The sequence below is a fragment of the Nicotiana attenuata genome, unplaced genomic scaffold (assembly GCF_001879085.1).
Source record: "Nicotiana attenuata strain UT unplaced genomic scaffold, NIATTr2, whole genome shotgun sequence".
Taxonomy (NCBI): domain Eukaryota; kingdom Viridiplantae; phylum Streptophyta; class Magnoliopsida; order Solanales; family Solanaceae; genus Nicotiana; species Nicotiana attenuata.
The window spans coordinates 44457-58362 of record NW_017675832.1 but is presented as its reverse complement, the minus strand read 5'-3'; the positions used below and the strand labels follow the sequence as shown (position 1 = coordinate 58362).

Below are 13906 nucleotides of genomic sequence, written 5' to 3'. Positions count from 1 at the left end.
GACTGGGAGTTCGTTCCAGGGAATGATGGAGTTTCTCCACAAGCAAAACAGTTCACAAAGTAGCCAAGATGGTTGGAGATGGGGGGAAGGGAATAGGGGTGTTTTGTTGGAGATGGGGGAAAGAGAATAGGGGTGTTTTTCTGTTAAAAGTCCTATTATGGAGCACTGCTGGATAAGAGTAGTTTCTATTGTTGTGTGGATCCGTAGAGTACCGAGAANCAGGCGCACACAATAAAAAATTAAAAAAATAATATATATATATATATATATATATATATATATATATATATATATATATATATTCCCACGTATTTCATGTTTATGCTACATGCTCCGGTCTCCGATACAAGGAAGTTGGAAAAGATTCAGAGGAACTTTTTATGGGCTCTACAAGTGGAGAAAGAAAGTTTCACCTGGTTAATTGGGAGACCATCACCACACCAAAGTACGGGGGTGGGCTTGGGATTTCTAAGGGTGTTTAATAAAGCACTACTTGGGAAATGGCTATGGAGATTTGGAGTAGAGGTGAATGCTCTCTGGAGGGAGGTGATTGTGGAAAAATATGGGGTGACAGAAGGGGGATGGAGGACTAAGAATACACTCGCTTATGGTTGCGGGGTATGGAGGAATATCTTAAAAGGGTGGGAAGAGTTTTTTGGGAATGTATCATTTAGGGTGGGTCAGTGTTTTGAAAAGCGAGCGCTTCGTCGCTTTAAGCGAGAAGCTGTCGCTTTTTCCTTACTGAGGCAACACGACCAGCAGAACCGATCCATTCAGCCAAAATAGCGAGAAGCGACCCAGAAGCGCAGATGCGCTCGCTTCTGGTAAGAGGGGTCATTTTGAAGAAAAAAAAAGTTTGGGTCTTTGTTTTGTTATACAAAACAGACCCAAAGTGAAAAGACCCTTCTTTGTCTTGCCAAAAATTGAATGTTAGCAGCAGCAGCCAACTAGGGTTCCAGCCTCCAGGTAATTTTTCTTCTTTTATTCTTCTCTTCTTTTTCTTCTTCTTCTCCTTTTCTCCTTTTTTTCAGTTTTTCTCGTCCAGTGTCTGCGCTAGTGCAGACGTTAGTTTTTTTTCCCCTTTTATTCTTCTTATTTATTAATTTTAATATGCATTTTGGTTTATAAAATTAATTATTATATATAGTTTATTTTTGATTAATTTTATATGTATTTTCAGTTTATAAAATTAATTATTATTATATATATGTGTTATATTTTCAGTTTATTATTTTCAGTGTCTGCGCTAGTGCAGACGTTATTTGATTATGTATTTTCTTATATTAATAGGGATTTAAAAGTGTCCCAAAGTTTTTAAATTGAACTTTTTGATTATTTATATTGTGTCTTTGCAAGGTTTACATTATGTTTTTTAAAAATTGCGCTTCACTTCAATGAAGCGTGCGCTTCGCTTTTGAAGCGAGGCGAGCCCCTGTCGCTTTTTTTCGCTTCTCGCTCTCAAAAACACTGGGGTGGATGATGGTAGTAGACTAAGCTTTTGGGGACATAAATGGTGTGGAAATAACACTTTGAGTATCACTTTTCCTAACATGTACAGAATTTCATGTCAAAAGAAGTATATGGAGGATACAAGGTGGAGAAACACAATGGGATTTGAGGTTTAGAAGGATCTTGCAAGACTGGGAGTTCGTTCCAGGGAATGATGGAGTTTCTCCACAAGCAAAACAGTTCACAAAGTAGCCAAGATGGTTGGAGATGGGGGGAAGGGAATAGGGGTGTTTTGTTGGAGATGGGGGAAAGAGAATAGGGGTGTTTTTCTGTTAAAAGTCCTATTATGGAGCACTGCTGGATAAGAGGAAGTAGTTTTTCCTTATTGTTTGGTGTGGATCCCTAGAGTACCGAGAAAGGTGTGTTTTTTGCATGGCTAGCTACAAGGGGGTGATTCTAACGGCTGAGAACTTGAGAAAGAGGAGAGTTACATGTGTCAGTTGGTGTTTCATGTATAGGTGTTTGGGAGAAGATTTAGATCACCTTCTCTTACATTGTCAAGTTGCATCTCGCTTGTAGGGGGGTGTTGGAGTGGTTTGGAGTTTAGTGGGTGATGTCAGGCTCAGGCATGGTTAAAGAAGTAATGTTCAGCTGGAAATTCAGAGGAGGAGAAGAAGACGCATGGCATAGGATGTCACTCCACTTGCACTCATATGGATCATTTGGAGAGAGCGAAATAGGAGAGCTTTTGATGGGATAGAGAAGGGATTTGTTCATTTCAGGAGTAGCCTCTTTTCTCTTATTATGTTTTGGTGCACCCATGAGATTCCTTTAAGAATAGAAGATCGGGTGTCTTTTGTACAGAACCATATTTTGTTGTGATGTTCTCTATTTTTTATATACTTCTTATACACGGGCATTTAGGCTCTTCATTAATGAAATTTTATTACTTTATCAAAAAAAAAATAATTTTATATAATATATATATATATATATATATATATATATATATATATATATATATATTTCTTTATTTTATTTTTCTTAGAAAGGAACACCACCTCAAAACGACATTTTTCCAGGGTCATTATGAAAAAAGAAAAAAGAAGTAAGCATATGAAATTCACTTATGTATTCGTTAGTCCTTGTTGTCAACTATCAGTCACACTAATGTTACAGTGTCTAATTGCCCCTCGAGCAAAATCCTGGGTCTACCAGTGCAGCGAAGGCAAACAGCAGGCGATTATAAGAGCTGGAAAAGAATCCATGTTACTCTGCATGTGATATCATTCTCACCTATAACTAAATCCAGAAAAGGGGAACATATAGGAGAGATTGGATGGGGAAAAATGATTTCTTTAACATGACATGATCACACGAGCCATTGACATAAATGGACAGGTTAACTCATCATGGCAGCTGCAGAACTTTCAACAAGTATGACATGATGAATAGTTGGATAACATACCTGGACACATATCAGGACATGACCCAATTATGACACCCGAAGAATCTGAGCCATGATAATCAGATAACAGATTGCCATTTGAGAAATCATCAGTTGAATCTACACTAACTTCTGCAACAAATTTTTGTTCGTCCATAACAGATTGATATTGTCTCTTCGAGGGACCCTTCTGATGAGTACTAGAATCATCTCGCACATTGTGGCTTAGGTCATCCTTGAAACGAGCTAAGCGCTTTGCCTTGGCCTCAGTTTCTCTGTCATCAAGAAAAGGATTTACAAAATAATAAACTTAGCAAGGATGAGCTGTATATCTGTATAGTTTCTTACCGTTGAATATCATCATCTACATGATTGGAGTCACCTTGATGAACTTGACCAGATGAAGGTACGGAAGGAAACTTGGTTCTTTTGGGAACTGGAAAGTTCATTGGCTTACTCAGATCAACTTCAACATTGACACCATTTCCAGACAGTGAAGACTTTTGAGGAGCTAGAGAGTCAGGGAGACCGTCTGACCTCATTTTGGAAGGAGAGGTGGAAGGCCTGAATAAACAATTTACGGAGAGCAGGAAATCAATGGCGAATTCATCCAAACTACTTTTTTCCTTCAAAATTCAAATGTATATATCCTTTTTTTTCTTTTTTGCAGTACTCTCAATTCCGTGCTGTAATATAACAACTTATGGCAGATGTATATAAAATGTTGTCAAAAACACAATTTCATATGCTTCTCATCAAAGTCTTCTTCAGTTGCCTTTTAAACTAGACGTCATTGAGATATTGATCCAGCCAAGATAAACTGAGGGAAACACAGATCTTTTTGAGTTTCAGATATGAATTGAGCCAACTATCAAGCAGGCTATCAGGATGCTCTGATCACAACCTTCTGCGAGTTTATTTTGTTTATGTTCCATATTTATGCAAGAATCTAGGGTATTCGCCTTTCTTCCATATTCTTGTTTTTGTGGGAATCAACAAGGTCTACCAGCAGAAGGCTCCCCCAATAATTGCTTGACTGAAAAAAAGAAAATTTGCAGCATTTTGCAGGCTCCCATGATAATTGCTCGGCATAAGAAAGAAAATTTACAACACAGATAACAATAAAAATAGTTCTGACAAGGAAAAAACTTAGTTTGGATAAGAAAAACACGTGACACCTTGCACCTTTCAGGCAAGCCTTTTCATTGACATTCTCTGTGCTTGTCAAAGTAAAAATACACAGAATTAGCAGCAAGGATTTTTCTGTTGTACCTTTTGGATTCACGTAGACCAAAAGCTGAGTTTTCAAAAGAAGCGCCATTAGGAGATGAAAGAGGCGGGGACCTTGTTCTTTTTGAGACTTGGTCAGCATGCTTCACTGCGATCTTTCTTCCAGGATCATAATTTGTTGGAATCGAGGACATCTTTTGTTGAGGTAATCGGATTGGAAAGTTTTGGAACGACTGGGATGAGTTGCCCAGCATATGAGGGGGCAGAGAAGGCCTTCATGACAAATCCACAGTAAAAGAGAGTTAGAACCTTCAATCAGAAGAATTGCCTACTGGCAAGTCAGTTACAAGTGTCTGAGAAAGAGGATGGTCCTAAATGATGAGAACATAATTTTTGGGACAAAAAATGTAGCTTTACTTAGTAGAAGTTCTAAACATAATATCACTACAAGCATACCGAAGCATGAGAAATCCTCAATAAAAACATTGAAAGAGGAAAAAAGATTTAACGGGTATAACAACTAGCAGGACTTCATGAGGACCAAATGACACGTGTAATCAGCCAATTGAGGATTAGAAGAAAAAGAATAGCCAAAAAGTGCATTCAAGAACTTCAATTAAGTATCTTTCTGTACACTTATCTGATAGAAAACCCAATCATCAGAATCCACTGCAACCAGCCCTACCATCTTACAAATATTTCTCGCCAAAATTGCAATATGAAATTGCTTGCACTGACTTTATAAGCTTGTTCAGAGTTACAGAGCATCGGCCAAGAATAAAATAATGAAAATTTGATGTGGAAGAACAAAACCAGAGTACGCATGATCCTACAAGTATTCAGTGCGAGACGTAACAGATCATTAATAAAATATAACAAATAAATTTCTTCATGCAAGAGTTCTTTTATGCTTCTCAGATGTTCAATAGAACAAGATTGTCCAACAAACAAAAAGCATGCACATCTCAAAGAGAACTAAGCTGGTCCACAACCATCAGTTCAGTCATCAGATAGTTTACTTCAAAGACTACCAAAAGAAGATTTTTTCCAAAGACCGCAAGACAAACCAGATTTTCTTTATTTCTTCAAGGTATCTACAATAAGAAATTACTCGATTAAAAATAAAAGATTTACATATGCATAGCACGTTTTAGAGGTAAGCAACCTAGTATCTTTTTTTGGTTCAAACGGCAGCAAGGATGCATATGCGACTGCAGATATTTTGAGAAGGTGAAATCCAATGGATGGTGCTTATGAGAAAAGGTCCAGGAAAGGACATCAATATTTTGCTACTGCACCAGCAAGATGCTAATCAAATGCTGACTGCTGTCTGGAACATGTTTGGGTTGAATGCATTATGGCCAATTATTGAAAGGAATTGTTGTTAAGCAGGAAAATTGGAACAGAGATAATGTGGTCAATAGTGAAGTAAAAAACTCTTGAAGGGACAGAGAACTGCCCATATCAAACTTCCTTTTTCCTTTTTGGTTCATTTTTCAGCAATGCATGGTAATCCGACGTGTATAGATACTGGTTCTTTGTAAATAACTGTATTTTCTTTGTTAAGGTTCTACCGCATACCTCTTTTCCCTTTTGACATTATTAAACGCCGTAAGTGTAAAGATCCAAAGAGGTAAACATGGAGATACCAACAGCTTTTTAATGAAGAATATAAAATATTGTCGATTGATTTGGCTTCTGGTCCCTTCTAGTATCAATGAAACTAAAAAGTTTTTGCACTTTTTCTGTCAGGCAGTAATCCCTTCGACTTTCTCTTTCAAATATGACATAGTGAAGCTAATAAAATGATCATATCCTCTCTTCTAAACTATTGTGTACCTATTCTATCTCAAAACTTGAAAAAATAACAACTCTGCAACAACTGAAAGAAACCATGATCAGAGATACTTCCCTCAGCTTAGAGGATGATCTCAAAATAAAAATGGATAATTTACTGCATCTTCTCATAACCAATCCCTCGACAAGACCGCTTCTCATAACCCAGACATCCATTTCTTTTTTTTTTTAATAATTGTTGTGTTGGGGCCAGCTTGCGTGCACCTCGATTAATTCTACGGGGGACTTGCTACCTCCTACCAGCACAAGTACCGGTAACTGTGTCCACCAAGGCTTGAATATATGAAAAAATCACCTAGTGCTTTTGCCTCCGCTGGGATTTGAACCTAAAACCTCATAGTTCTCAATCCACTTCATTGACCACTAGGCCACACCCTTGGGTGCCGCACAGACCTCTATTTCTTTTTACTGGTGACACTCCTATTTGTCAGTCCTTTAGACTGAGCCAAAGCGGACTATAACAAAAGCCAAGATGTTGTATAGGAAATGGCATTAGGGTAGTACATTACATGTATACTAGAAAGTCAAGATGGCATTAGGGTAGTACATTACGTGTATAGTTGCAATACCCCAATGATATCAACTACGGATTCTAAGTCTTCTATCACAGCATGTTAATACCGAAACTAACAAAAATATACAGCTATATGCATATGCTAGTTAATTGAGACAATATTCAATTAAAAAGCACCATGTGAGAGAGAGAAAGAAGTCATTGAGGCCAAACTAACCACTGAGCTTCACCAAGAGGACTTTGGCCATCTACATGTACATTGTTCTGAAAAGCCAACGGAGTTGACCGTGTACTCTGGGGAAACAATCGACTCTTATTTTGGAATGATGGAGATGATTGATTTTGCTGGGTAACAAAGTGACCCTGATCACTGAATATCAAATCTGAACGACTACCAAAAAAAGTAGGGAGAATTAGAAAGCTCATGGTGCATTTTAAGTGAAAAAGTTAACAATTCCCGCACTGTAACCATTAACAAACAAGACAGTATACTCTGCAGCAAAATGCTTATTGAGTTTCTTAAGACAACCCATACACAAGAGAAATTACATCTAGAATCAAACGGAATGTTTCAAATAAGACAGAACAGTATTTTCGGGAAAATAGAAGGAAATAAAATTATACCTTCCCCTCATTGTCCTGGAGGCTCCCGGAATCTCTGCATCAGAAGGCAATGAAGAACGTGGCCCAGTTCTTCGGAAATCTTGAACTTGGGCACCTCTGGCAGAGAGGGCATTTTCAGAAAACCCTGAAGCTACAGGTGGCACTACTTCGGGAGATAGTTGGTGGGCTTGGGCATCATAATCATGGTAGATGTATTTTTGCCCATAACTCCATTTAGGAAGAGTCTCACTACGCCTACAGGAAAAATTGACAAATTGAGTTAGCTTTAACGTGTAGATATAATCTCCAAAAATACATGACGCCTGATCCTAAGATTTTCATGAATTAAGCATTTCAATTCGCTATTGCGAAAATCACCTGGATGAGTTGTGAATCAAGAAAAAAATAAGTTATCAGTAGATTGTCCAAGCAACTAGTTAATGGTTATCTGTCCAAAGAGTAGTTAACTATCACATGTTTTAATTATTAAGGTGCTAAAATCTGCACTTCTTATCGCACTGAGAAAAAAACTGGCCGAGAAGCTAATATGCTTAATGTTTAAACATGATTGGTTGTTTCGCCACTAACGTCAATTAGACCAATTTACAAGTAGGATCGATGCCTTAAAACATTTACTTATCGATAACTTGTGGTGAAAAGAACGTTGTTTGGGTGGAAGGTGTTTATAAGGTCATTTTCAAGTAGTAAGGAAAAAGAAAAAATTGACATTTCCTTTTTTTTTTCATAGTAAGCAAACAAGTTATATTAGAAATGAACCAAGGGTGCAAAATATGGTTTCAGATATATATTCTCTAACAACTTCTTGGGTTGTGGCCAACCATGTTAAGAACATCCTCTACCACTCAAACAAATAATTGCTTGCACACAACTATGCTACTGACAAAGGCAAATATAAAGAAAAAAAGGAATTTTCAAGGTTTATTACCTCTGTTCTCCAGCAAAAGCGCGAGATGGAGCTGCTATAGGATGGCGTCCAACAAAAGGCAAGGGTTGTGGATGTATCCTTTCCGGAGCTTCAAATCCCCTGAACCAATTTAAAATTGAGATATTCAATGAGGAATTTGGTGTCACCGTCTCTAAACATCCTAACTTCTAGGTTTCTTCCAATAGTAAGAACTCTCTTTTGGTTAATCAATTAAAAGTAACCGCTGCCTCCAAAAGGCCAGTCAAGCATTACTATAAAACATACTTGAAGAAATCATAATATTCCAGGAAAAATATTTCCAATTTCTGAATATGTCTAAAACACTGGGAAATTTGAACTGAATATGTTTGAACCTGCTAGTTTATGAAGCAGCTGATATGAAAATGCAAAGAAGAAGAGAATACCTGGGAGATGGGGGGAAAGTAGGAGGAGGAGGTGAAGGAGTACGGGGAAAATTCCCAAAAGGGGTTTCCGTTTTGGGAGGGCCAATGGGACCTGTATTCTGCCTGAATCCCTGAAACGCCATTCTACTTCTTGAGATTCAATCCCGACTGAATATGAATAGTAGTTTGTTTACTCTCTCTTCATTCTAATTGATGTTGGGGTTTTTCTTCAACAGTTCAACTGCATCTATGTGGGCTTGCGGTCCTGCTTCCTCTGAGAACGAACAAACGAAGAAGAGTGCCCAAGTTTGGGCCAGCCCTGTCCAGCTGAAATTTAACTCTGAATCTCCCCTAACAAAAAAGAAGATTATATTTTTAACAACATTGCGTTATTTGTTCACAAATACCGGAAGACCAAGACGACGGTATTGAAAGACTTGAAAGTATATGGTGCAAAGTGCTTTTTTTTTATTTACTTTTCAGCATTTTTCATTCAAATAAAATTTTAGAATTTTCATTGCATATATTCTACCTCTGTTGCATTGGCAAAATACCCCAAAATAAATGCAATCGAAAACTTCAAGGCCAAGTTTGAAAGATTTTCGAATATTTTAAGGGAAACCAAACAGGACCATTTATTTCCTTTTTCTTCTTGTTGGTAGCAATACCCTGTGTTTTGTTTACTTTTTCTATTTTGTCTTAAGAAATAAAGCAAAACTACTATTGAGAAATAATAAACCAAAGGTTGGTTTTCATGAAAAATAAACAAAAACATTCCCATTACATGTCATATTGAACAAAATTATTTTTTTCATTATTTTTCTAATATTTAAATCTTTATATTAATTTATATTTTGGCCATTAAATTACACCTCATTTATAATTGAATACGATTGTATTAATAATAAATTTCTTGCCAAATATTAGAACTTTGAAATTAACTAAAATTTTATACTATATTATGAAATGCAGCTGAAGACTCCACTTTAGCAAATGAAACTCTTTAAGGTATAAAATTCAATTTGAATAAATTGATACGTACTTCATACCACTTAATTTTTGATTTATTTGCTAAATTAATTTTTCAGATTTATAAATACATGTTTCGAACAGTGCATATATATATATATATATATATATATATATATATATATATATATATATATATATATATATATATATATATATACACACACACGATTGAGGACTTCTATAGGACAATATTACTTTATTGTTGAGTTAGCTAATTAACAAGGCCAACAATCGTCATTTTCAAAGCTTACACTTTTTAAAACTTTTATTTAATAGCTCAAGCACAATATTTAATATAATATTCATGCTAGTTGTTAAAATTTATACTTATTGAGAAGGGATACACGCGCAACGCGTGTATTAAAAGTACTATGAATTTTAATGAATATCGTTCGTCTTTTTCTTTTAAAATAGAGCTCACATAGGACAACACCATTATTTTGATTATTTTCCAAATATTTATGATTATATATTTTACTGTTTGATTTTCCTTTCGATAACCGAGAATTTTAGCAGGCAAAGCTTATTGAAAGGATAATAGTTAAAAGGATTTTAATCGAGTGATATTTAAGTGGCTCTTCTTTTTTTCTTTTTTTTTTTTTGATAAAACTAACTTTTCATTCCATAAAAAAAAACTGCCTTTACAAACCAGATTAATGCTGACCATCAATCTGCTACTCAATATTACAAGTAATTAAACTAGATACACTATCATCAAAGACTAGCTACTTCTAAGGGTATTTGTTCAAACTTTGCAATGCTTGTTGCCATTTGATTTTGATCTCCCTTTGTATGTGCATGTGTAGAGCAATCTCTTTACATATCACATACACCATGTATCTACCTTTGTTGAATCTAATGGAGTTTCTTTCACGCCAAGTACAGTACTGTACCATCGCAAAAGCTGCAGTGGTAATGTCTGCCTTGCCATTTTTCCTTTTTGCTATACTACTGATCCACTCTATTTCATCTTGCCAGCATCCAATTTTCCTTATAACTCCCAGCCACCTTAGTATTCTATCACATACTATACTTGTGCTTGGACAGTCAAAGAAAAGGTGGTCAAATATTTCCATACTTCTAGCACAGAACACACAATCCTGTGGCACTTGGATTCCAAACTTGAGTAGTCTGTCCACAGTCGCTAACCTTTGAAGAATTGCCAACCATAGGTGAAACTTGAATCTTGGGTGAACCTGTGTATGTAGATGAATGCTCTTCCAACTGACCTTGGAAAACTGAGGCAACATATGGATATATGCTCTTTGAATTTGGAATCTACCTTGCTTCACCATGTCTGCCAATGCTGTATTGAGATTGACTTGCACTGAGTTCACCTGCACCAAGTCTCTCTTTTCTTCTATTATCTTTCTGACCACCCAAGCTGCTGTCTTAGGTGTGTCCATTGTAGTAATGTCCTTGTGTTTTATGTAATAACTATGAGTCCATTTGATCTATAAGACATCTTTCTTCATTATCAATGCCTATAACTGCTTCAAAATTGCTACTTTATTCCATATCCTCATATTGATGATGTTCAATCCTCCTGCTACTTTTGGCTGGCAAATCTTGTCCCAAGCTATCAATGCTTTCCTGGAAATGGCATTTGATCCAGTCCAAAGGAAAGTTCCGCATATGGTTTATATCATCTTCATGATCTTCTTAGGCAGTAAGAAAATTTGAGCCCAGTAAGTCTGTATGCCAAATAACACAGACTTTATGAGTTGCACCCTTCGAGAATAAGATAGCATCCTAGCTGATCAGTAGTTCACCCTTTCAGTAATCTTCTCCACCAGTGGTAGGCATTGGTGTATATTTAGCTTCTTTGCAGATAGAGGAACTCCCAGGTACTTAAAAGGAATAGATCCCTCTGTGTATCCAGTGAGATTAAGTAATAGCTCTTTGATATGTTGTTGAACACCAGCAATATACATAGAGCTCTTATCTGTATTTGCCTGAAGTCCAGATGCAGCAGAGAACCTACAAAAGGTTTCCTGCATTTTGGTTACTGAGGTTATGTCTGCCCTGCAAAACATTAACAAATCATCAGCAAAACAAATATGAGTCACCCCTAGTTTTTTGCATCTTGGATGGTATTTGAACTCCTTTGAGATTGACAGTTAGCTCATCTCTCTTTGTAAGTACTCCATTGCAATAACAAATAGATAGGGAGACATTGGATCCCCTTGTCTAATCCCTCTTCTTAGCCTGGAAAGGTTTGGTAAGGCCACTGCCAAAGAATATGATACTGTTGACACACATTCCATTACCCAATGGATGAATTTTTTGTGGAAAACCAAGGTCAGTGAGCATACACCTAAGAAATTGCCAATCCAATGAGTCATAGGCCTTTTTAATGTCAACCTTAGGCACACACCTAGGAGATAGACCTTTCCTATTATAGCCTTTGAACAACTCATGGCTAAATAGAATATTGTCAATGATACTCCTTCCTTCAATAAAAGCATATTGAGACTTCCCAATAATCACCTCAATTACTTTTTTTATTCTTCAAGTTAGGATCTTGGCAACAATTTTATACAGAGTAGTGCAGCAAACTATAGGCCAATAGTCCTTCACTTTTGTTGGAGCTAGGACTTTAGGAATCAATGTAATGGTTGTGCAGTTCCATGCTGGCTTCATTCTACCTGTATGAAAGAAGTATGAAATAGCCTCATAAATGTAACGACCTGACCGGTCGTTTTGAGCTCTAGCACTCCATTCAACAGCCTGAGGCCGTGAGCAGCTTCATTTCAGGTACTATGACTTGTGCGCGTGGTCGGAATTGAATTTTGGGAAGTCCAGAGTTGAATTGGTAGGAGAATTTTCATTTCGGAAGCTTAAAGTTGAAAGAATGAACTAGAATTGGATTTTTGAGTAGACGATCTCGGAATCGGGATCTGAAGGTTCCAGCAGGTTCGTATGATGATTTCGGACTTGGGCGTATGCCTGGTTCGGTTTTCGGACAGCCCGGGAGCGTTTTGGCGCCTATTGTGGAAGTTAGCATTTTAGAAGAAATTTTATAAGTTTGGCTTGAAGTGCATTTCAGTGTTATCGATGTCCGTTTGGGATTCTGAGATTGTGAATAGATCCGTATGGTGATTCCAGAGTTGGGGGCACGATCGGAAGTGAATTCAGAGGTCCGTGGGTCATTTTTGAACCATTTGGCTAAAGATAGAAATTTTAATGTTTTTGAGAAGTTTGACCGGAGGTGGACTTTTTGATATCGGGGTCGGAATCCAATTCCGAAAGCTGGAGTAGGTCCGTAATGTCGAATATGACTTGTGTGAAAAATTTGAGGTCAATCGGACGTGATTTGATAGGTTTAAACATCGGAAGTAGAAGTTTGAAATTTCGAAGTTCATAAAGCTTGAATCGGGGTGTGATTCATGGTTTTAGCGTTGTTTGATATGATTTGAGGCCTCGAGCAAGTCCGTAATGTGTTTTGGGATTAGTTGGTAGGTTTGGTTGAGGTCCCGGGGGCCTCGGGTGGATTCCGGGTGGCTAACGGATCGAATTCGGAGTTTGAAGAAGGGCTGGAGCTGCTGCTTCTGGTATTTCCGCTTCTGCGGATTTGGGACCGCAGAAGCGGCCCCGCAGAAGCGAGGAAGAAGCCGCAGAAGCGGTTGGATTGAAGCAGCCCAGGACCGCAGAAGCGGCCCTAGATCTGCAAAAGCGGAACCGCAGAAGCGGTGGGCCGTCCGCAGAAGCAAAAATTGGGCTGGAGCCCAGTGTCCGCATAAGCGGCGTTTTGTCCGCAAAAGCGGGACCGCGGAAGCGAAAATATTTTCGCAGAAGCGGAAATTGCTGAGGCAGTGAGGGTGTTTTAAAAATCGGATCTTGGCCATTTTTCTCATATTTTTCATAGCTTGGGCGATTTTTGGGGAGCTTCAAGAGAGGGTTTTTCGTCATCAATGATAAGGTAAGTTATCCCCACCTATTATGAGTTAAATACATCAATTATGTAAGGATTTGAGCATGAAATTGGTTGAAATTTGGGGGTTTTGGTAGAAAGACCTAGAAATTATATTCTTGGAATTTAACCACGATTTTGAGTATGGAATTTAGTGAAAATTATATATTTGAGTTCCTAAGGTCATGGGTAATCTTTATCTTCGAAAAATTTCGGATTCCGGGCATGTGGGCCCGAGAGCGTTTTGGGCAACTTTTCGATCGGAGTTAGGAATTTCTATAAATTAGATTGTAATGATTAATGGAGCATATATTAATGGATTTGCATAACCGTTGGCTAGTTTTGGAGCGTGGTGCATCAACTAGAGTCTTCGGAAGGGCGTGGAATGCCGGTTATGGACCTTCAGAGCGAGGTGAGTCTCCTTTCTAACCTTGTAAGAGGGAATTGTCCCCATAGGTGAAATAATTGATTATGTGCTCCTATTTGCGGGGGCTACTTACGCACGAGGTGACGAGAGTCCGTGCGTAGCTAC

The 13906-nt window shown here is 37.6% G+C and overlaps 1 protein-coding gene across 1 annotated transcript; it reads right to left on the bottom strand.

Annotated features, from left to right (window-relative positions):
- Nucleotides 1-2917: 2917 nt before the first annotated feature.
- Nucleotides 2918-8821, bottom strand: LOC109220493 (SAC3 family protein B-like; the record flags this gene model as incomplete). The annotated part of the gene is made up of 7 exons (XM_019384961.1): nt 8451-8821; nt 8047-8145; nt 7122-7355; nt 6715-6888; nt 4169-4399; nt 3245-3460; nt 2918-3171 (listed from the first exon to the last, which is right to left on the bottom strand). Coding segments are annotated over exons 1-7 (1330 nt in total), but the record flags the coding sequence as incomplete, so codon positions are not given.
- Between the last annotated feature and the right edge of the window lie 5085 nt (nt 8822-13906).